General features: G+C 25.4%; 1 protein-coding gene across 6 annotated transcripts; it reads right to left on the bottom strand.

The window, feature by feature from the left end:
• Nucleotides 1-12669: 12669 nt before the first annotated feature.
• LOC113555486 (histone deacetylase Rpd3-like) lies at nt 12670-25729 on the bottom strand. 6 transcript variants are annotated; one of them, XM_026959814.1, is made up of 13 exons: nt 25393-25729; nt 24023-24185; nt 18232-18456; nt 17676-18174; nt 16627-16739; nt 16436-16553; nt 16009-16364; nt 15449-15650; nt 15072-15380; nt 14797-14971; nt 14624-14715; nt 13820-13919; nt 12670-12964 (listed from the first exon to the last, which is right to left on the bottom strand). In XM_026959814.1, exons 4-12 carry the CDS (start codon nt 17719-17721, stop codon nt 13864-13866), a joined length of 1467 nt encoding a protein of 488 aa, XP_026815615.1. In that variant the 5' UTR covers nt 17722-18174; nt 18232-18456; nt 24023-24185; nt 25393-25729; the 3' UTR covers nt 12670-12964; nt 13820-13863. The 6 variants fall into 6 exon arrangements, with proteins under 6 accessions (XP_026815615.1, XP_026815614.1, XP_026815616.1 ...); XM_026959813.1 differs by having other exon boundaries at nt 24027-24185; XM_026959815.1 differs by lacking the exon at nt 18232-18456 and having other exon boundaries at nt 17676-17782; nt 17866-18174; nt 24027-24185.
• Between the last annotated feature and the right edge of the window lie 209 nt (nt 25730-25938).

The raw sequence follows: 25938 nt of genomic DNA, 5'->3' as shown, positions 1-25938 counted from the left end.
AACATTATAATTTTGTAATGAATGTAATTCTTATGTTGATTTTTTCCGATAGAGAAAAATACATTCATCTCCTTCAAGATCTAAGCTCTCCATTGTATCCATGTACTTAATTTATCACCATCTAGCTCCAATGCAAACGAGTCTAATTCAATACTTAAAATTTCTTTAGTTTAATATACATAATTGACATTTTGTCAGTTGTCCCCATTTCTATATTTATTGGTCTGCCGGCCGCTTGTTTTATTCGATATTTCATCAATTTTTCTTTAGCTCGTGGAACATAGGGTGAACATTAGGGTTTTCACAAAATCTTTTATGGCCTTCTAAAAATTAAATAAGACAATTATTACAGTTTATTATAAAATGATAATAAAACTAAAATGTAACCTATTGTTGTTTAAATTTTTAAATCTAATCTTTACGTTAATAATCTTAGAAAATATAGCGATAATAATATATATCCGTGGTATAAACTAAACAATCTTTTGTAGATTATTTGGGCATAAATTAATTTAATTTAATGCTAACTATGTATAATAAAAATATTCATGTTGACTCAATTAATGGAAAAAATAGTTTAAAGCTATTATCAAAATAATTATAATAATAATAATAATTAAATATAAAAGTTTGCATTCTGTATTGCCACTATATAATGTAGTGTTTAATGGTATCTTACATTTTAATTGGATAATTAAGTCTTCATTATTATTATTTTTAGAAAAAGATTTTAAATTTTTCAAATTGTCTTGAATGTCCAGTCATAAATTGAGGAAAAAAAACCATCACAACTCTAGATCATATTCTTATAAAAATTAACAACCTAGCTTAACCTGATTTAGGATTACACTTAGGTACTTACAAATATACTATTAATAAATCAGCAAAATTTTCTAAAGATAACACCCTAAACTACTATATCTAAATACTTTGCTGTTTGGAAAGTTGGAAAATTTGTCTACAGTAGATTAGCTACGTCTCTTGATATTGCTTCTTTCATAATCAATATTAAATATTGAATTCCCTTAATTTAAATAACTAAGTTTATTAATCACTAATTTGATTTTAGAATATTTTATAGTTATATTTCTGCCCGAGGTCTATTTGAACTTAAAATTGTAATTTGGTTAAAAAAAATTTATATAAATGAACACTTTCATAGTTTTTATGACATTATCCAAAACACATGGGTTAATTTTATACCTACTACTTTGTTTATATGTGTGATGTATTCGTCTTACAAACGTACAACATACTATAATTATAAAATTATCATTATTCACTTCATATTCAAAATGTCTATTTAAGCTTCAAAATGCTAATATATTGCTTTTAAATTGTACAATAAGTGTCAATTCACACTTATTTAAAATATAACAGTGTAAAATGAATTATTGTGAACATAATAATTGCTATATTGTACTTTTGTAAGACAGACTGGCATCCTCTAAATATTTAGCTATTGTTAAATTTTCTAAATGGTAACATTAACAGTGACAGATAAATATACATACAATTTTAAATTATAATATTAACAATGACATCTGTTTCATTATAATTCATTGAATCTGTTGTAACTTTTGGTGAAAGAATCTTTTTGTGTAGAAACAAACGAACATATAAAGGATCTATACCTTCTAATTTTTCAAAATGTTCGTAAACACTTGAGATTGACTGAAACTTATGATATATTATAATATAATTAAATATATAAATATTAATAACAGCTAACAAAAAAATGTCTTACCTGTCTAAGAGAAAAGTATACGTGTGATTTTGTTGCCAATAGACTTTAACATTTATAACACAATGTACTCGAGCTATGGCATCTTGGTATAAATCTTCTTCAATCTGTTTCTATTGTCAATTTGATAAAATGTAATTATTTTTTGTAGAATGCTAAAGAATAGTTATAAAAAAATATTTTAAACTATCAATATATTAACCGTCGCAAATAATCACCATTCCAAATCTTTATAATAGATATTGCTGGTGTTGATGTACATTCAGGAGCACTACTAAGTCTTAATCTAAAGTAAATCACACAAAAATAAATAAAAATCATATTAATTTCATTATAAAATTATACACTTTCATATTGAGTTAAAAATAAACCTTTTGACTGGCGAAAACCATGTTGAGCATTAGGGTGGCAAGAACTACTTGGTAATAAACTTTCAGTAGTATTAACATTGGAACTATAAAAAATAATAAATATTATATTTGTAATATACAGCTTTTTAAATATAATATTTTGTAAGCATTTATCATTATTTAGTTATTTAGCTAATTGTGTAAACTGTATAATTTTTTTTAAAAAAAGTATAAGACTTACTTGGTTGGTCCATTAGGCTTTCTACGCTTTAAATTATTAGAATGATCTTGTGTGAGGTCAATATCATGATCTTCTGTTAGATCAATAATTTCATTCCTCGAACTATAAAAATTAAAAATTATTACATGCAGTTCATAATATAAAATACAATACTTAACATTAAAGTATACTTACATAGTACTAGAGATGACTGACACTTGTTCATTATTTGCAGGTGTCATATTTACGTTATTATGCCTTCCTATAAAACATACCAAATTAAAAAAAATCGATTGACTCTATAATAGTACATAATACATATTTAACAAATAAAATGTCTTCTATTTTATACTATTATATCAAAAAAAACACGAAACAAAATGCCTATGTAAGAACTATTTCAATTATCTATATCTAGGGTTCTAAATTTCACTTGAAATATTGAAAAATATTTTTTCTTTTTTTAAATGTGTTCGGTTATAGTTGATTAGAAATAATATATTGATTATATACAGAAAATATTGACAGTAAATATGCAAAAATATGCACTATACATTTTTAATATTTATCACTTGTATTATTAATTGGATTCTTATTGATTATTATCATTATTATTTATTATACATATTTTCTTTGTTTCACACAATAAAGCAACTTTTGAAAATTTTCACTTGCAAGTTGACGTGATTATAAACTTTAAGATAATTTATATTTTATTTTTTTTTTCATTGCAATGAAATATTTCAAGAAAATAAATTTCATGACATTTAAAACCCTACTTATACCTAACCTAATTTTATTATTAGTTTTATATGAAGCATTATTTATAGTAGTTAGAGATCGGTAATAAATTCTTTGTGTGCATAAAATCCTATGCAAAATAGTTAATATTTAACATACATCACAGGTTTGCATGTATTATTACCAGTTTTGTGTTGTTAGGTTTAATATTAGAGCGGATCTTACTATTATTGGCCATACTTGGATAACAATATTAACAAAGGCATAACATAGTTTTATTAATATTGAAATTTTGAAATGACTATACCTTTAGTACCTTTAGTAACCTAATCGTACAAAGTGTCTGCGTTATGCAGTTTAAACAATCGACCATAGGTACAAAGTGACCGGTTACCCGTTAGAGTCCATTAAAACCACACCGCATCACCGCTTGTGTAGGACACACATGAAATGCGTACCCAAGTCAGATAAACGTGTTGCTTTGTAGTTTGTACCCATAGGCCAAAGTTTGAAACAGCTATATTCACACCTTTATACACACCTATTCTTACCTGTGAGTTTGATAGGTCGATTCGTCAATTTACTGTAATATTTAACCTACAACACAAAAGTATACGTTTTGGTAAGATATGCATTAATTAAACAAAGACAATACACGTAGATACAAGATGTCCCTCTAGATAACAAAATAAATAATATTATACATATTATTTATTAAAATATTATAAACATTGAATTATTATTCGTAATTAGGATACGTATTAGTTATTAGAAACAGTTATCAAAAAATAAGAGCTACAAAACGAGCTATAAAACGCGTATGATTCACTATGTTAAAATATTAAAAATAGACAAATGAAAAGTTAGAATATATATTATTATTAAAATAGCTAATTAATAGAAAATTATGCATAATATTACGATCAAACGTGTAGGTAGCTATGTGATATTTAAAAAATATTATGTATAATTGTCTATTTGTATTTTCGTCAATGCTGCGAAGTACGTAAAATAATATGTGCGGTGGCCACTAGCCGATCATTAGCTATGCCTACCGACTAATGACGTACTTCAACTATTATTTTACTGTAAATACTTAAATACCACTTTAACATTTTTATTTTCGGAATTTCACTATATTGTTTACCTACTACATTGTATTAACTTTAACAAATATATTAACAATACATAATTTCACATTTCTTACGTTCATAAAATGTTTTCTATATTGACGCTGCAATATTTTTTTACAGTTACTTGAAAGAAAACTTATGGATAACCTTGTATTGAATTTTTGAATCTTAGGTTAGGTTAGGTTATGAATTTTCAACTTTAAAATTCTTTGCAAATTTTCGCGATTTTGATATATTCTTAAATTATTGAACTTTAAATGCTTATAAACAAAAATTGTGACAAAAGATTATTGATTTTTTTTTCACTACGATAAGTACAATTTATAATAAACCTTGTATTAAATTTTAAAGATCTTTTGGATAGCCAAATTTTTTTTATCGGCATTTAAAAAAAAAAAAAACTTATAAAGTCGAAAATTTCAATTGTCTAAAAGTAGCTTAAAAAAGGTCAAATTATTTTGAAAATTTTACTGTAAATAGCTAACGCTAATATAAACATTTAATGAAAATTTTAAGTATTCACAATGATTCGTTTTTGAGTTACAGCAAAATCAAAAATTAGATTTTTTCAAAAAGTGGTTATGCGTAAAAATTCCCGTTTTTCCATAATTTTTTCAGGGTTTTTCCCGACGCTTTTTGAAAACTACTGGAAATTTTACTTTTGACCCCCTAAAGTACCAACTAGATGAATTTTCCTTTTCAAAAAAGGGCTGAAATCAAAAATAGAAGCATTATTACTACTCCAAAAAGTGATGGCAAACACAAAAAAACAAAAGTAAAAATAGAAATAAAAAAAAAACACACATCATTGTAAAATCAATACATTCATCACTCAGTTCAGAATCTAAAATACATTACTGTAGTATAATTTAAAATATTTTTTCCAATTTTTAAGCTATAATAAATATAATTTAAATGCATTTTTTGAGTTTTTAAGTCATTTTTGGATTTTTTTAAGGGCATTTTTTGAAATTGTTTAGGGCATTAAAATCCCAGTCCTAGTAATAATAATTATTGTTATATATTAGGTACTTATACCAAACTCGTACTTTGGTTTTACTTTATAGCGATTAATGCAATTTAATAATAATTTGTAATTAGTATCTTAGTCGTTTTGGATGTTTTATTTAAGTATTTATTTTGAATTTGGGGAATTAGTGACTAGTAAGTGTACCTACAATTTTTATATACACGCTCGACTGTAGGTGACTTTATCCCCCGAGTTGGCATTTAAAATTTTTGTTTTATAGATTTGATGTAGTATTTACATGTAAGGGGCGGCAACTCAAGTTTGCCTATAGGTGTGTTTAAACACTTGAGCCGACCATGTTTATATATTTTGTTGAATTTTAATACAAAGTATATTAGCCCATGTGCTATAATGTGACAAATATCTCCTGGATCCTTTCCGGATTTAGACCATACACGTATAATATATTAATATGTATAGTATGTGCATTAAACTCGGTTAAGTATACGTTTTATCTTTGTATTTTTTTAATTTTCTGGTACACTCAAACTGTTCGTATTACGACCGAGAACATTATTTATTATTATGCCTCCCGACGCGCCATTTATCCTGAGTATATATTGGCATTGTAATTGTGAAAAGCCGAAACATTATAGGTACGGTGACTATTCTTAAGTATTTCTTCGAAAATAGTTGCCATACATTTAAGAGGATGCCAGCGTAGTATTTGTTATCTTTCTCTAACCCACGCGCAACATAGCAAATTTTTCGTTCACAAAAATGACTATAACCATATTAATTTCTCAAATTAGAGTGAAATGACTTATTATACAATTAAAAATTAAAAAAATTATCTAGGGCATCTCATAAGCGTTTCATTTTATTTTAATTTTAAAGCGAGTTATGCGTTTTTTAAGATGTATAAACAATTTACAATTTTAAAATACTCATAACTCGCAATATATAATTTAGTATACATATACAGGATGATTCTTTTACCATGAACTACTTTTTTGAACGACAACATAGAGTTTTAATTTCATATTCCAAAGCAGAATATTTTTCTGAGTACTTTGATACATAAAAATCGAATTTTGGGCGAGTAATTTATTAGTTATAAGTATTTAAAGTTTTGATGCACGTAATAGTGGTACGGGGAACCTCGCAAAATGTTTGTCCACTACTCCGTTTGTCTAAACTTTAAAATGCTAGAAATTAGTAGTAATGTGTACATTCCATTATTAATGGATATCTCAATGACCATCCGGGATATTACAAACAAATTAAGAAGTATTAATACATTTAATCACTTATATACCTGGCTGTGTGTCGTTTGCTAATGACAGGATATGTGTCTGCTATTAAGTATCAATACATTCTTACATTTCAACACTTTAAATAATATATTTAACGGTTTGTGTTTGGGGATGTGACGGCGATCGATATTGGACAAAACACTATGGTGTTAGCGGGTATACAGTAATGTGTACATTGGTATGGACATTAAACATTCGATATAATAATAAACGGATCATTAACAGAACGATGATAGTTAAAATTGTCGCCAGTGCCAATTGATGTGTTCTTTGTACACGTCTGTATATATTATGTACGCCGTAGAAATAATATGTGCCGATTTTAAATATTTTTAATTAAGAATATTATATATTAGGACAAACGCATCTGTATGTCTTCAGTATAATATTGCCAATTATTTAATGGGTTAGAGTCGAGGTGGGTCAACTCCAACCAAACGGAAATATCCGGTTCGACTCTAAACTAGAATATTATATTTTTGTTCTAAGGTTACGTTAGGGTTGTACGAGTGCGTTGTAGTAGGCGACCAAATAATAATATATGATAACAGTGATAAATAATAACAACAACCAACGTATATAGTCTGCGAGACTGTAAGAATCCTCTATTAATTTTAGTTTTATAAAATAAACTAATATTATTTCTAAGAAAAATCGAACGTTTCGTGAAGGTATATTACAATATGATATATAAAAAAAATACATGCCTATATGTACCTACGAATAATTACGATTAAATGTTGAATGAGGTTGCAGTTGTCAGCATACCTTGTTATTTATTTTATTATTTTGTGCCAATAGCTTAAATAATCAATTTTAAGTAATTCGAAATACTACTTGATTGCATTTGCTTGAATCCAAAAATGTTTAACTCTACAAACAGTACAAACTATTAACAAATAAATACCTGCAGATGTGTCGCTAGAATTTCACTTTATTGATAGAAATACATTTATTTATTATGAATTACTTATAGCAATTTACTTATAACAAATTAATTTCATTATTATAGTTATTATAAATACTTTTAAATTTATATTTAGTATTCACACATTTTTAACTGAAAACTCCCAACCTTCTAGTTAAGAACATAAACTAGATTTAAACCGAGACCCATTTTATTTTTTGATATATATAATAATTGTAAAACATTTAATAATTATTTACTTGTTTAAGGTATGTTATCAATGTAGTACATGGTATAGTTCAACATTGGTTGTTTTAACAGTATATAGCATACAAATAATATTGCATTAACGTTAAATAGTACCCAAGTTACTTATGAAAGGTCATTTTTTAAGTTTAAATGGAGTTAAGATAAATTGTTTCACAAGAAACAATGAAAGCATTGATATAAATAATTCATATTGAATGAAATTTTAAAATGTATTAAGAAACTAATGAAATAAAAATTACAGATTCTTAATTGTTATGTAACAATCGTTATATCATTATTGATAGTTAATAAACATAATAGGCACAATATAGGTAAACATTATAGTAACATATATACTATATACTTTATATACATACTTAACTAGATATTAAGTCCCCCCGGCTTTGTGCCACATTCAGTATATTGTAAGGCCATGTCCAAAAGACCAAAACCCAATATGTACGAGAACGTCAGTTCTCCGCGATTACCATCACACTGACCTGAACTCCAAAACGACAATAGTAAACTGTTTTGTAAGTATTAATATACTTTTATGTATAAACTATTATTAGACCGATCTTCATTTATCTGTATTATTAAAGATCCTAAATACCTTCTGTTCCCGAGCTCCGGTTAATACAGATTCAAAAGAAATTAACTTCTTCACTGAATCTTCTATATTTAACGGGTCACTCCCGACCACGTTACAGTTATATTACGAAAGAATACTATAATATACTTTTCAATTCGCGAATGTAATCTAAGAGTTTAAAAAGATTGCCGACCACGGGTCAAATAATACTGTGTATACTGTAGCATTGTCGCGATCGTATTTTATATCATTAATCATTATATTATATGTCTATGGGCTATGAAATAATTGTAGTCCTTTCCCTCGTGAGTTATAATTCAAACAGAATTATGGTATACTCACTCCAGTACCAAAATGAGCGAGATCTACTCAGACTGTGTAAACGAGTATTGTTTACATCGCGCGTCTTACTTGTGTAAGACTGAGACAACACATGCGACTATGCGAGTGTAGCATTCTCTTAATATTTTTTTATGTTCAACTTATACCCACTTACAAATAACTAATGTATATATAATATATACACTCATATATCAACCAGATATATTATAATTATAAATATCTGTTTCCATTAGTTTATTTCTAATTTAATAAGCCCTCAGTCCTCACAGATTCATGAATTCATAATATATTAGCTGTAGCTATAATATTAAAATATGATAAATATAAATTATTTCCAAAAAAAAATTGAAAATAGCCATTTTATATGGTCTATTTTTCTGAAAATTTTGACGTTTCAACATTTTAATTTAATTAATTTCCTGATTTTTAATTCAATTTTTCTAATTTCGAAAAAACTGAGAATTATTTAATACGACAGTGGTATCATTGTATATTAAACATGTAGCCCGCGTACTCGTACGGTTGGCGAACGCAGTACTTTGCAGTTTTCCTCAAAACTAGAAAAATTATTAAAAATCAGGAAATTAATGAAATTAAAATGTTGAAGCGTCAATATTTTCAGAAAAAATGAATTCTACAGTAATTTTATTGAAAAGAATTAAATAAATAATAATTTTTTTATCTTTCTTACAAAAATATTAAAATAAATGAGATATTTGTAGCTCTTGTCCTTGTGAATCTTATTAAAAAACTTAAATTAAAATAGCTCAATTATTTCAGGAGATATCGCAATTGGTAAATCCTTACGGAACATCCCGTATATATACTATGTAGTACAATATCTTAATATAATATACGGTAGCGAGTAGCGACCGTGTCGGCAGCAGGGTAGTGCGTTGAGGAAATGGTGTCAGCAGCGGTGCCCAGCAGAAGGACTTGGGCCAATTCCACTTTCGCCGAAACAAATACGGCTTATTGGGCATAGCTATTTTCGATCAAAAACGTACACTTTCCTTTTCGGTCAATTCATTTTTCAACCAAATTTAAAAAAGGCCGACTCCCTTTTCGACCAAAACAAAATTTTATATAATATATGTAAAAAAAAATAAAAAATTTGGTATATATATATTTTTTTAAATTATAGAATTTTGAAAATGATTAAAAGTATAAGTTGCATATAATTTTTAAAATAAAATATAGAAAAATATTTAAAATATGAGAGTACATACTCTTATCTATATATTAACATTATTTTTATGTTAATATGTCATAATATACATATTAATTACAGTGCCGCAACTACAGGATGTGCACGGTGTGCATTGCACATCGGTCCCAAACCAACGTGGTATATATAGGCCCCCAAATCAATTTGTTAAAATTAGTTGTTCAACTGTGACTGCTAAAATTTTAATTAAAGTAAAATGAATAATTTAAAAAGAAAATTTGATTATATTACATTAATAATTTTATTACAATCAAATAACATCCCAAGTTGTTTAGTTTTTGGCAACAACCTCAATGTTTCAATGTGGATTGTAGATGTAATAATAATTCTTAGAACAAAAAAACAGTTCAAATATAATAAAATACCATTGTTTACCATGCAAAATAAAAATACTTGCAAGTCCGTGGTCTACGCGATCGGGCAACGAACCACTGGGAACACATTTAATCGTACTTCTATAAAAATGGATTATTGATAAACATACAAATGTGAAATGTTCCTTGGGTTTTTATTTTTTGTAAGAACGAATCGTACAATATTGAGATATTCAAATACGTATTACATCATTTTATTATTTTATTGTTGATTTTTGTACATAATTCGTCTGTCATTAGTTAATAAAGGTAAATAAGAATAATTTTCTCTCTCTAATGTTTCAGGTTTCAATAATTTTAACCTATTATTTGATTTCTATCATATTCATTTAAAAATATAAATATTATACATTTGGCAAAATAATCATTTAATTGCATGTTTTATAGTTATTAGAAATATCAGGTAAAATGTATAAATAATAATTAATAATGGTAAATATAATCTTTTTCTATATCCAATGGTCATGGCTTCAAGTTATTTACATAACAATTAAGTATTTTACAATCATTTAAAAATTTTATAATTTTATACAAATGACAAATTATAATATAAAAACATGATTTATAGTGTTTATGAAATATTAGTTAATAATGGAAAATAAGAATGGTTATCTCTATCTAACTGTCAAAGTTTCAATATTTTAACCTTATACTGGATTTCTATCATGTTCAATGAAAAATATAAATTTTATACAAATGATAAATTATAAAATAAAAGCATGTTTTATAGTGTTTATGAAGTATCAAGGAAAAATGTATATATAATAGTTAATTATAGTAAATTACATTGTTTATGTTTATCTAACTGGCAAGATTTAATATATAAAGTTAATAATTTATTTTATTTAATTCATTTAAAAATATAAATTTTCTACAACTAACAAATTATTAAATAAAAGCATGATTTAAAGTGTTTATGAAATATCAGGTAAAATTGTACATAGAATAGTTAATAACGGTAAATATAATCTTTATCTCTTCCTAATGGTCAAGGCTTCAAGTTATTTACATAAGAATTGAGTATTTTAAAATCATTAAACAATATGAATTTTATACAAAAGACAAATTATAATATAAAAGCATGATTTATAGCGTTTATGAAATAAATTTAAGGTAAAATTGTAAAAATAATAGTTAATAAATTAAATAAGAATGATTTTCTCTATCTAAGGGTCAAGAGTTCAAGACAATAACTTAAGAATAAAATATATTGTAGTCATTAAAGAATATGAAGTTTAATTTATCATAAAATCTTTTTTTTAAAAGCTTTTATTAAAGACATTTTTAAATATCAGGTTAAATATTAATTTGGAACCATTTTCTTTATCGTATGGTCAAGGTGTAATTACATTTACTTAAGAAATAATTATATTATATTCATTTAAAACAAAAATATAGTTACAAAAAAAATATTTATTTATTAAAATACATCAGTGATTGGCTGTTTGTCTTATTAATATATTATTAAGATTATTATTATAATTATTATTTAGAACTAAAATTTATAATTCACATTCAATAGTGGAAATATTTTTAATTTTATGTTTGAAAAATTTTAAAATTTATGTTTGACAAAAAAAACCAAGTTTTATACTTTAGTCAGCTGGGCTAGAATTAAATACGTAAAATTAAAATTAAATTATAAATATTAATTACGAAATAAACTATAAAACACGCATTTTTTGCAATAATATTCATTTTATTCAATAAATTCCAGCTCTACTACAACTACAAAGTCACGTATAAACAATTTTTATATCTCATAAGTCTTATGTAAACTTTATTTGACATGATAAGAAAACAAGCTCTCCAAAATAATGTTCGCACTAGTGTTCACAGTTAACACCATTTTAAAATTATTTATGGTTGAAATGTTCCCATTTAAAGTTTACAAACCTTAGCTATATATTGTTTTTCTCATTCAAAATTGCAGTAGTAAAACACTTGATAACTTATGTGAAACATTTTTCAAAAATGATTAGAAGTCGACTAATTAAGTTATAACAAATAGTTATTCTACACTGTACATAGAAAGTCCTTCCACTCTTGATTGTATGAAGAGAAAGTGAAAAATATTTAGAGAGTAAATATATTAGAATACAACAGTGGAAAATAATACAAAAATATTATAGAAGTATAAAAGTGTTAGGGACAGATTGAACTGGACAAATAGAAGGATAACATAACTAATATCTGATTAAGCTTTGTTATTACATATCCAATAAATTTAAATTTAATGTATTAGATTATAAAAATAATACCAACTTATAAATTGAAATCCATTAAATAACACAGAATAGTTAAAAAATAAAGTAATAAATATTATTTATTTTGTCTTATACAAAAAAATATATATATTTACAGTTATTTAATAGTACAAAAAAAAAATACATAATTAGGATTGAAAATTATCATCTTATATTGGATCTTAATAATTACTAAAACTAATAAGATGTAAGCCAATTATGAACTTGATAAAAAAAAAATGGATTACAACTGCATTATAAATAGCTGACTTAGTAAATTTTGTTGATGACCTCATGTAAAAAAGTTTTCATAATTGAAAACATGTACAATTTGTTTGATTGAATATTTATTTATGTTAGTCTGTACTATACACATTTTATACTTACCGAAAGTTACTAAATATTGTAATGATGAAAATAGTTTGAAAATGAAAAAAAAATAATAATTGTTAACTTAAATAACCACAAATCAAAAAAATGTTTGTTGTAGTTGAATGAACACCGTCATCACTTCCATTTATTTAAAATGTTTCAGCTGCTGAATAAACTGATCTAATTACAAAAATTAAAACAAATCAATATACTTAAATATAAAAAAGTAGAAACAATAATTGTGAAAAAATATCTTTTAACGTATACTCAGCTTACTTCATTTTTTTAAAAACTTACGAAAGGTGTTATTATTAGAGTTAACAATCATAAACCATAAATTAATAACTATAAATAAGATAATTTACTAAATTAAATTATACTGCCCTAATTATAGAAGTTCATGTATACAAATAAATTGTTTAGTTGATTTATTTATTATTATATCTATAATTTGAATATTAAATTTTGGTTCTTGAAATTTTATTGGAATTGATTATCATATTAATTTAAATTACTTATTTTTTTTATTATATTAATAATTATAATAGCTTCTTTAACTAAGAGAGCACAAATGCCTTTTTCTTCTTGATTTCCTTTAGCTATAGCTACCCCTACTCCTGTTTCTTCATTAGTTCATCCTTCTATTTCAGTCAGTTTCAGCAGTTTCTACTGCTGGTATTTATTTAATCATTCATTTTATTGAAATTTTCTTTTCTAAATTATTTATTAGTACCTAATTTCTTGTTAAACAATATTAATAGCTGGTTTAAATACAATTTTTGAATTTTATTTTTAAAAAAATTATTCTTTTTTTAACTTAAGGATAAATCAGATTTATATTTAAAATTTTATGTTTAGGTTAAATTAATATGTTTTTTCTTTTATTTATACATGCTTTATTTAAATCTATAATTTTTTTAAGAGCTAAACCATAAATTAGTAACTATAAATAAGATAATTTACTAAATTACATTATACCGCCCTAATTATAGAAGTTTATGTATACAAATGAATGACAGTAAACCATTGTTTTACTTTTTTTTTTTTTTACAATTGTATTATACATTTCAGTCATAAATTCATGACTTGACAGCATCATTTTTATTAGAATCATCAGATTTGTCTTCTTTATCATCTAAAAAAAAAAATATTAAAACATTTATTAAGACAATATTAAGTGATATTAAAAACTTAAAATACAATTTTATCGATAATGTTATGAATAAATTATATGACCTTAGGGAAATTTGTCTTAAATATGAATACAACACTGTCTATACATCATGTTATATAAACAAACGCAAGACCGTTTCATAAAACTATTAAAGAACATAACTTTAATTAGAAACTCACAAAATCTACTTAAAATATATGTATATATATATATATAAAAAAATAGAATTAGAAGAATATAATTTGTCATACCACTGTAAGTGACATTATACTATAAATTAATCATTATCTGCATGAATAATAAAATAAAATGTCAATACATTGGTAATATAAAAAACATTTTGTAAATTCAAATATCATGTATATTATACTGAACTGTAAATAATTAATAAACATATTAAATAAAATCATTATTTAAAGGAAAAAATTTAGCAATCGCTTATGAAGCGCCTATATTTTCAACGTCCAAACGAGATCTCAATTTGAAACGCCAAATAGTAAAAAACACTTTTGAAAATGTATTTTTGGCTAAAAACTAGAGTATGAATTTTTTTTAGTTGACAAAAACTGATGTAAACAATGAGAATTTAAAAATTGGCAATTAGCCACTGCATTATGATGGCACATTTTTGTTTATGTTGAGAGATTCATATTAAAAATAATTACCTTTTAGAATATCAAATTTTGGTTCATTGACTTCTATCCTATTCGAGTCCAAACATGCTTGTTTTCTAGCAGGTGTGACAGCTTTATAAGATCTAAAACAAAAGTTATAATATTATATACATATTAAATACTATATTATTTATATTATACATTATATAAACCAGTTGCAATACCTATTATCTTTTCGGCCACCACCCCCTACACCAGGAGCCATGCCTTCATCTTCACTATCGCTAAATTCATTATCAGGTGAAATTTTTTTATCTGTAATAGATTGAGGATTCCTCTCATCTGGGTTAACATTATCTTCATCGTCTGACTCATTGTGTACTCCGTCTTCGGGGATAGCTAATAACAAAAATAAATATAAAATAGTAAGTAGTTCATTTAAAAGTTTATATCAAAAAATTAACTATTTAATTACAATTATAAGTATAATACTATTTACCTTGCACTTGAACTCCTGGGGCGTGAGGTAGCATTCGTAAGTTTTCAAAGAGTCGGTTTTTAATTTTTTCTAAATACTCTGAAGCATTTCTATTAATCATATTCGAAGGGCTGATATGAAGTTTAAAATCGGGCCCAAAATATTCATAATAGTCATTATTCGGCAATTCATTAGCAATTTCAGCTCCTAAGGCCACAGCTGTTTCATATGTCCAACATCGAGATACATTTCGAATAGTGTAACCACCTCCGCCGACCATAAGAAAGGGTAACCCATAACGTTTTACAAATTCAACACATTTGCCATGACCTAAAAATGTTCGTTTACAGTTTTTAAGTTTGAAGTTTATAAATTAATAATGTACACAACTCTCATACCTTTAACAGTTAGATTAAAGCATCCAAGCTTGTCTCCTGTAAGTGAATCCGCTCCACATTGTAATACAACTGCACTAGGTTGGAATGTCTCCATTACTTTAGTAATTATTGGTACGAATATTGATTCATAACTATCATCATCCATTCCATCTCTTAAGGGAATGTTAACTGCATAGTACTTTCCTTCTTCAGCACCAATATCCTACAAAAAAAATACATTTTAATATTGTTATTAAATAATTTATTTAACAGACAATATAAGAAAATTTAAAATCAAGTATATTATAGGTACTCTGTGTAATGTAATAAGCGATAGCTGATAAGAGACTTTAAAAGTAAAATAAACTTAACATTTTTAATGCATGATAGAAAAAAAAAAATTAAGCAATATATTAGTTTGATACATGATCTATCAAATTATAAAACTATGATAATTATCATTAGAAAAGTATTGATGGGACCTTATAAAAACAAATTTATTTGAACGCTAATATTGCAACCATTAACAGATTAAACAAATTAAGATATTAAAAATTAAATTTCACTATTCATTGACTTACTCCGAGATCTCCAGTACCAGGAAAATATTTGCCATGTTTGTGGAATGAAACTGTCATAACTCTATCAGTTGTATAAAATGCTTCTTCGACACCATCACCGTGATGGACATCAATATCAATGTACAACACTCGTTGATGGTATTTAAGCAATTCTAATATACCAAGTACTATATCATTAACATAACAAAAGCCACTGGCTTTAGATTTTTTTGCGTGATGAAAACCACCTCCCCAATTGATACAAATATCTGCAGATTGTTTATTTAATTTTACAGCTGCTGCTACTGAACCGCCCGCAGATAGCTGACAAAATGTATATAAACCATCAAAAACTGGACAATCTTCACCAACATTGACTGTGAAAAAAAACAATAATAACCATTTTAACAATTACATTTAATTTTAGTAAGTGTGACCATATACTTACATCTTTGCATTTTTTTATGATAATATCTCTTATTATTAGGACAAATAGTTCTTAAGAACTGTATGTACTCATTACTATGAAATTTGGTCATTTCTTCTGCAGTAATTTCATTAAATCTCTAAATTATTATAAACATAGATTTTATAAGTCATTGAAAAATATCATCAAGACTAAATATTATTTTGACTTACGGATATTTCCATTTTTTGATATAAACCATAATTTAAAATCAAATTATGAGTCATTGAAATCCTATGTGGTTTCATAGGATGACCTTGTCCATAATAATAGTTTCCTATGTCACCTGTAAAAAATGTACAACGATAAATTAATTACATTAAATAGCCGTTTGAAATAAATAGAAAAAGTTTCCTATCTATTAAAAGACAACACATAGACTTCTATAATAATTTAATTACTCAACTACCTTTAAACAGTAAGTAATTAAAAATGTGATATTTAGGGGAGATACACATTAATATTAGGTTGAATTTTTATACATCAACAACTCATAGTAAAAATTCACATATTTTTTTTTAAATTAAAAATATAGCTACATTTATTAAAAAAATGATATCTTTTATCGAATATGGTACCTCATAGAGGCGTATTATGTATTACATTTAAGTATCAAGTTAATAGATTATATGAGAAATAAACTACACAATTATGTACCTAATTTATTATACTACAATGATCGTTATATTTTAATTCTGCATTTTATGAATCAAAACTATTGACAATATTGCATTATTTGGAACCACTTATTGTACTTTGGTCAAAATTACCCATACACCATTTTTTTAATTGTAGTAAAAATATAACCATTAGTAGGGCACTTTATATGGTTCAGTGATATAAATCGACTTTTCTAAAATTTAGTCTATGTTCAATAAATGTCTCAACCTCTGGGATAAATATGTGTAATTATTGGAATTCACAGATGTAATGATCAAGGTTAACACATCAAAAACGGGGAATAATTAAATTTGTTTAGTGACAACTGATATCAATAACTTTATGTCTGACATAGTATGAAATCATCAAATTTCTAAGAATATACTTTATGCAGTTAATAATATTACTATTGAATTTAATTTAGTCTAAACTATCTGGAAGTATAGGCAGTACAAGGACGAATAGAAAAAAATAAAAACCCAGACTGCAGGCATAACTATGTTTTTCTTGACAATCAGAGCACACACACAACACATTTAACATCTATAAAAACGGTACTCACTGTCGTAATGGTAACAGACGCGTTTCTTGAGCGGTGTGATAGACATTGCGGCGTCCTAAAACTGACTGGTACTTCTTAGAGTAATCGGTATGTGTCCTTAAGTCGTACTGTAAAAAACGCACCGTACATTTTGAGCTAACCTGTAATATGTTCGGAGCCAATCGCCGCGAATGGCCAGTAAACAAATTACAGTTTTCAGTTAAACAGTGCAGCCGCTGGGCCGATGATCAGGACCGGAGCCGTGGCTGCTGCGTCACATTCGGTTGGCCGACATGGTCAAGTATATGATCCTTATCTAAGCCCGAGGTCGTCGCCGTTTCGAATTATTTATTATGATAAAAGCATTAAAAAAATAAAAACGGATACGAGTTAGAAAAGAAATTCTGTCATACGAGTACGATGTATGTACAAGATATGCGGACATATTCAAAAATCTGAAGGAAAAAGGCCATTAACTACTCCTTCAAAGCGCTGTCCATATTCCAGTGGTATTGCACACCTTAAAAAATAAAATGTATATAATAAAATCACTTAGGATGAAGTATATAGAAGTTACCATGACTTTGGTCTTCCTTCGTGAATGCCAAGAAAATGATGTTTTACACATTCCAAAATAAAAATAAGCTATATTAACTCCATCAATTTTTATTCCATAATCCTCATTCACATAGTCCAAAAGTGTACCACGTTTATAATAGGGTTGCCAACTGTCCTATATTGTTCTACATTTATTTGAATTGTCTTACGTCCAACAATACTAAAAAAATTTTGTAGGACAATCCTACATTTTACAAAAATACCTATTTACTCGTATATTGAACATATTAAATTTTCTTTATATTATCATTTATTACAATCTAATAATAATTATTGAGTTGATGGAATAACTGATATGTCATGGATAATAAAGATCTTTATCTATGCATGATATAGAGAATATCACTATTATTATTATCTATGTAGTTATCAACAAAATGTAATCGCCTTTTTATCGTTTTTTGTATTTATTAATTTGGTTGGTCGTCCAGTGACCACGGCAGTGACAGTCGTCACTCATCTCGTTAATTGAACGATACCGTTGTTCACTGATATTAAAAGTAAGTAAAGTAAATAATATAGTAGATAATAACAGATTGATTAATATGCATACAATAATGCGTATTAATTTACAGACAATACAACATGAACAGACTACCAAGTTCAGACTCAGACCCAGATGATCATAACATAAATAAAACTACTCCAAGAAAAGTTCGTCGATTGTGCACCTACAACAAAAATTTGGAAGAAAAAACACATGATTAATTAAATATGACGAATTTAATGCTAAATGTAAGTTATGTATCAATTTTTTTTTATATTTCTATTGGAGGATATAACTTGGTGATGCGTCACTCAACTTCAAAAAAACATTAAAGTTTTTAGAGCATGCAAAATAAGTAATGTTGTTGATAAATATTATGTTGTTAAAAATTCGTTTAAAGAGGAACTTGCTGTAGCTGCTGAAATAACCAAAATTGTTCATACTATTAAACACAATCAATCATACAACTCTTTAGATTGTTGCTTTAAATTAGATAAATTAATTTTTGAAGACTCAAAACTTGCAGGTAAAATAAATTGTGGTAGAATAAAATGTGAAAATGTGAAGCTGTAGCACAAAATGTTTTAGCCCCCAGGTCGTTATTCAATTTGTATCAAAAACTAAAAAATCACAATCCTCCATTATTTTATTCCTTACAAACTAATGTTTCTAACAAAGAAAATATCAAATTTTTCTTCATATGCATACAGATTTTTACTAAAGAGGAAGGCCAACAAAATTTTGTTATAGATTTTATAGAAAACTCTGATGAAACAGCTGATGGAATGTTTAAGATGATCGACAATATTTTTACTAATACTTAACTTAATTGGGAACAAGTTAGTGGTTTTAGTGGTGATAATTGTAGTGCGAATTTTGGTGTACACCATTCATTATTTACCAATATTAAAGCCAAAAATCCTAATATAATAAAAAGTAATTGTCATGCACATATACTTCATAACTGCGTTAAAAAAGCTATGGACTATTTAGATATTGATGTTAAAAATTTAATATTAAAAATGTATTTCCATTTTTCTATGTCTGCTAAGAGAAGAGAAACTTTAAAAGAATTCCATACTTTTGTTGAGATAGAATTAATTAGACATGTTAGTACTAGGTAGTTATCATTACTTCCATGAGTAGACAGAATATTGTTGAACTATCAAACTCTAATAAGTCTTAGTATAGACTGTCCAAAACAAATACAGTTAATATTTAAAATTAATGAAGAAAGTCATGCAGTTAGCGAGGAGATAGAAGTATATTTACTGTTTTGTAATAATATTCTCCCTATGTTTAATAATACTGTAAAAAACATTGAAAAAAATTCTACTACAGTCATTGAACTATTTAGTATTATGTTGAATCTCAAAACTAATCTTTTAAGTAGAAAAACTGAACAATTTTTTGGTTTTGTAACAAATCAAAAACTGAGCAATTTACAAGATAAGAATCTGAAAAATACTATAACAAGAAGTTTTAATTTATTTATTGATGAAGCACATAAATATTTAAATAATCATTTTGATTTTGATGAAAAGCAAAATTGGTTATTTAAATGAACACATTTTCAGCTTTCTCAAAATACATTTCTTAACTATAAACACTTTGAAGCAATCGTTCATCACATACCTCAACTACAAAAAATTGATTTTGACAAACTTTTTGATGAAATAGTGATTGTGCAATCAGTTTTTAAACAATTTATAAAAACAAACGACTGGGAAAATATGAAAACTATTCCAGAAAAATGGCAATTTATTTTTCAGAAAGATATTGAATTGCCTAACATGTTTTTATTCATTTCATTTTTATTAACATTACCCTCAAGTAGTGCTGCATTTACTGAAAGAGTATTTTCTGTAATGAATATTAAATGGAGAGATGAGAGGAATAGGTGTTCAACAGCTCTTATAAGAACTGAAATATTGATTTATTTAAATTATAAAGAAGACTGTCTTGAATTTTCCAAGTCTGTTAAAAATGATAAAGATTTAATTAAATTGGCAAAAAATCAAAATATATATTCATTTAAATAAAAATTTTTTTTTTTTTTGTTTGTTAAAAGACATGTTTATAATTTTTTATTTTATTAGTTTTCATTAGTTACACTATTGTTATATTCATATATTTTAAGATATAAAATTTTCTGTGATAAAAATTCTAAGTCGGTTATAACTTGTAAGAATAATGCTGTTACTATTTGTTAAATTTCCTAATTTTGTTCCATGGTGTATAAATAAGATTTAAATAAGGTGGTAAACATCCAACTAGCCAAGTGTTATATTTTATATTATTTATTATATTGTTAATTTTTAAAATTATTTTTCAATATATTGTTATTTTAAATATTTAAATATGTATTTACTATTAATTTTCATGATATAATGTATGTTGAATTCTTTAAATCAAATAGTCAAAAGTATCAATATGCAATTCAATAAAAGTGATATAAATAAAATGTATTAGATGTATGTATTTTTCATTAAATCATAATCTATATTTTTGGTTGCAGTAATGCTTGTTAAACTATGCAGTGCCGTAGCTATGGCGCATAGCGGGGGGAATAGGAATTATTTATATGTGCATATAACCATTAACCAGGATAAATTACCATAGTAGTTGTCTTTTAATTTTTTACTTTGCTCCCCCCCCCCCAACAAAAACAACTAAAAAAAATTGGCTATACCGCTAAAACTATGGTATATAAATTGGATATGAAAAAAATTGTCCTACATTAAACAATTTGAGAATTGGCAACCCAAGTTTATAAATATATTTTTAAAAAAAAAAGTCATACAATGTAGGGTTTTAATAAACAGGGGTAAAATGTCACCCTGGAATAATCCTAAATAAATCCTAGAATAACTATTTTCAATATTATAGTCAAAAAACTGAAAACGTGCATTTTATAGTTTTTTTTTTTTTTGTTGAATAACTGTAACTTTGAAATTTTAGACTAAGAAAGTTGGTTAACTTATTAACATTCAATTAAAATATAAACAAAAAATGATAAATGTTTAAAATAGATGGTTGTTGTGCACCTGTCTAATTAAGTTAAAAAAAAATCTTATACCATAAAACGTATATGTTAATGTCACAATTGAAGTCTTATTCTACAATATTTCAACTAGATATATATTATCAATTAATTGGTGCTATTTAAGGAATTAAGTGATATTAATAAATAATTTTAATTTGACAAATTAATGTTATACTTTTCACTAAACTCTTTCATTAGAAGTAATTGCTAGTTTACTATGTTTTGATTTAAGAGATTATTACTTTGCTTTTCAGTCATCTAATGAAAAAAAAATTATTTGTTCAATTAGTGGTGAATTTCTATTATGAAATCTTAGTTTTAATCAAGTTATAATTTCTAACAAAAGATTGTTCTTTATAAATGAATTTTAAGTTAATTGCATATAAATTCTACCATACTAGAAATTAATAATTAATGATAATTCTGAATATGAGTGTTCTAAATTATGAATTCATTCAATAGTATTACTTAAATTTAATTTAAAAATAGTTGTTTTTTTTTTTTAAAAAAAATTCTATTTCAAATACAATAAATTAAGATAATAATTTTAAATGTTTAAATTATTGATCCAATTGAAGAAATTATATTTCACAGTAATAAATTATTAGGATAATCCGTATATCGTTGAGCTATACCATTTAAACCTAGGAAGTGTTGTGGAAAGAAAGTTATATTTACTCCATTAAATATTAAAATAAAATTATTTATTGAAAATCGAGTAAAAATTAGGAATCAATGAATTAAATTAGCAATAATAGCAAATACAATTCCTATTGATAGAACATAATGAAAGTGGGCTACTAAAAATGTATTTTCTTTATTTATTATTATAATTTATGTTAAGTCAAGATTTGGTTTATAAATAAGAATATAACGGGTTACATTAAATTTTATTTTTGGATTTTGAATAAAAATTAAAATGAAATTGGGTTTAATAGTAAATTTATTTATTTTATTAATATGAAGAAAGATCTAAAATATGTACATATTGCCCGTCATTCTTATTAAAAATAAAACAAGTCGTAACTAAGAAAATATAATGGAAAGTGTATTTAGACAGATTAAATAAATGAATATCTAAATTTAAGTATATTATTTACAATGTTAAGATGTTGTTAAACGTTATTTAAATTTATTTTTATTTGGTTTTTTATAAAAATAATTTATTTATTTAGAGTTTTAATATTTATTAAAAATTAATTTATAGTTTAACTGTATTGTGAAAGAAATAATTAAATTTTAAAAAGAATTATTGTAATACCTTTTGTATAGAAATGGTCTGAAATTATTTTTTAAAGAAGTTAATTACCCAAGAAATATAATTTTTTTTATTTTTATAATTTCTCCTTTATTAGGTTTATTAATTTCATTTTTTTTTTTTTTTTTTTTTTTGGTTTATTTACTCTTATATTGGTATAAATTATATTATAAGTTTTGGTTTAATAAATATATTTTGTTGTTCAAGTTTAAAAGTTTAATAGTTAGTTATCTTTTTTTAATAATTAGATGATCATAAAAATTGATTTTTAAAACAAAGATTTTTTTATCATAAGTGTATAACACTCATGATGAATGAATCTATATCTATTCCATCAACATGTAAATAAAATTTAATTTTAAATTTTAAAAGTTATTTTGATTTTATTGATTAATATTTTAAATTTAAACTATTTTATTGATAAGCTTGACATTTTTATATAATAATTTATAGTAATAGAAATTTTTATTTGTAAAAATGTGTTATTTATTTATTTTTAATTTATTATTAATATTTAATTAATAGTAATAATAATTAAATTATTATAATTTATACTTATAAATTTATTTTATTGGAGTGATAAATAAAATTAATAAACTTTTTTTTTAATTTAACATTATTTAATGAATTAAAATTTTTAATTAAAGGAAAATGTTACTTTAGGGATAACAGCTTAATTAAATTTTTAAGTTAAAATTTAAAAATTAGTTTGCTACCTTGATATTGAATTAAGATTAATCTTAGGTGCAAAATTTTAAGTATTAGGTATATAAAAGTTTTGCAACTGATGACAAGCATTCTAGCTTTCTTTTAAGTCTATCTGCAAAGTCTTTAATTTTCTTTTCATATTTCTAAGAGTAGAAACATTACTCAAATTTGTCTTTCTCATTTTCTCTATAGAAACTTAAGCTACCGTATAAAATAATTAACTTATTTAATAATGCACACGAGCTGCAAACCTACGAGAAGTGTCGTCTTCTGGATGGCAACCAATATCTTTTCCATTAAGCCAGTCTTCATAATTTTCAGATTAACGTCTCACAAAGGTTTCCATGTCAATTTTGACATTGTCCTTGCAGCAATGATCTAGTGTAGCCCTTTTTTCGAAAATTGGTTAACCTACTAACATTCATTTAAAAAACATAAATTGTGTATAATGCAAACTTTAATAATATAAAGGACTTGTTCAAAATAGGGAATGCATTTAGGCTTATGTATGATTGGACTCAGAAATGATGTTAATTACATTCTCTTAAAACAATTGACTATGATACATTAGTAAATTGGAATAAATATCTTAGAGATAGCTTTATCAAAATAATATTGTAATATATTGGATTAAATTTAAATTTATAATTGTGTATTTAGTGTATTTAGCTACTTACTATAAATAATTTTATGTCATTCTTTACCTAATCACCTATTTAAACTAAAAAAAAAATAGAAAAATAACCAATTTATGAAGAAAGAAAATGTTGAATGGTTTAGATCAAAGTATTTTTTAGGATTATAATTCTTTAATGTATTTACATAATTACTACTTTTACAAACAGCTCATTTTTATATCACAAAAACAAATTATCTATCCATATTGTTGTATAATTTCATTAAAAATAGTAATCAAATTTTTCACAAAATAAATTATAACTAGGGATACAAAGTAATAAAAGGTATAGTTAATAAAATGTGAATAAAAAACATAAACATAAATAATCTGATAGGTATATGATAAAAGTTATTAAAAATAAATTAACTAATTTTCAACAGATTGATATTAAATATATTTGTTTAAAAGAACTATAATTGAACGGGCCAGGAGCATATTATGGTCAAAATAATATGAATTACCGTTTACCTAACAAACTTTGCACGATACCAACACACTGATCGATCTGTGTAAATTTGTCTGTATGTAAGTATATAACACTTAATAGGAGGTGGACAGGGTCGCCGATCAAATCCTATGATTGCTAGTGTGTTGATGGTGTATCGGTGTATGTATGTATATTTGTGTATGTGTGTCGTGTGTGTACTTAAAACTAATGACAAGGACACAAGGTAACTTTTATAGGAACGATAACTCAATAGATATGGTAATAAATACTGATTAAATAATATAGTATAATAGAATTATTAATAAACAGCTAAATATCAACAATAAATGTAAAACAATACGGCCTTCCTGGCCCAACAATATAGAAAAATTATAATAGGCAGTTATTGGCGCTGTGTATAGATTTTGTACACAATAATAATACGTGTCCCTTCTGCCTCAATAATAATTACGAATAATAATTTAACAAGAAATAATAAATAGTTAAAAACTCACAATTTGTGGATAGCAGACTGGCCAGCTAGTTGGCTATTACGCTGATAATAATAATAATACTCGTACAACACACGTAAATATGTAAACATAAAATCAAGTAGTCACTTGTACCTAATAATTAATATAATATTTAACGTGAAATGTGGTGATTTGCACACACAATTTACTATAGGTAACAATACGGCGATTCGCGCCCACGCTATAAAATATAATAAAAATTGTATAACGTCATGTAAAGACAATTTTAACAAACGGCTATTCGCGGATGTAGGAAAATATCAAAATCTAATTGAATAATGACGCAACGATTCGCGCACACGGTAAACACAATAGTGGCGATTAGCGCTAATAATATATAAACAAAAAAGTAGTAAAAACATAACGCATTGACGTGTGTGTAAAAAAAAAACAAGTACTATTATTTTGAACGGACTCTAACGACGACGGGTGGAGAACGATAAAACCGGCAAAACAGCGGCGGCTGATAGCGCGTCGTCGTTATCTTATGATTATATAATTCACACACGACAATATTAAAAGGCCGTT

The sequence above is a fragment of the Rhopalosiphum maidis genome, chromosome 3, assembly GCF_003676215.2.
Source record: "Rhopalosiphum maidis isolate BTI-1 chromosome 3, ASM367621v3, whole genome shotgun sequence".
Classification (NCBI taxonomy): domain Eukaryota; kingdom Metazoa; phylum Arthropoda; class Insecta; order Hemiptera; family Aphididae; genus Rhopalosiphum; species Rhopalosiphum maidis.
Note: the sequence above shows the minus strand (reverse complement) of the source record. Positions and strands in the feature narration are given on the sequence as shown.

What these genes read in the sequence shown, in the direction of transcription:
- LOC113555486 (XM_026959814.1), bottom strand. Translation starts at nt 17,721, where the DNA reads ATGTCTATCACACCGCTCAAGAAACGCGTCTGTTACCATTACGACA. An exon ending in CGTCTGTTACCATTACGACA is followed by an intron (nt 16,740 to 17,675) that starts GTGAGTACCGTT and finishes CATTTTTTACAG; the next exon opens with GTGACATAGGAAACTATTAT. An exon ending in CCCAGGAGTTCAAGTGCAAG is followed by an intron (nt 14,972 to 15,071) that starts GTAAATAGTATT and finishes TTTTGTTATTAG; the next exon opens with CTATCCCCGAAGACGGAGTA.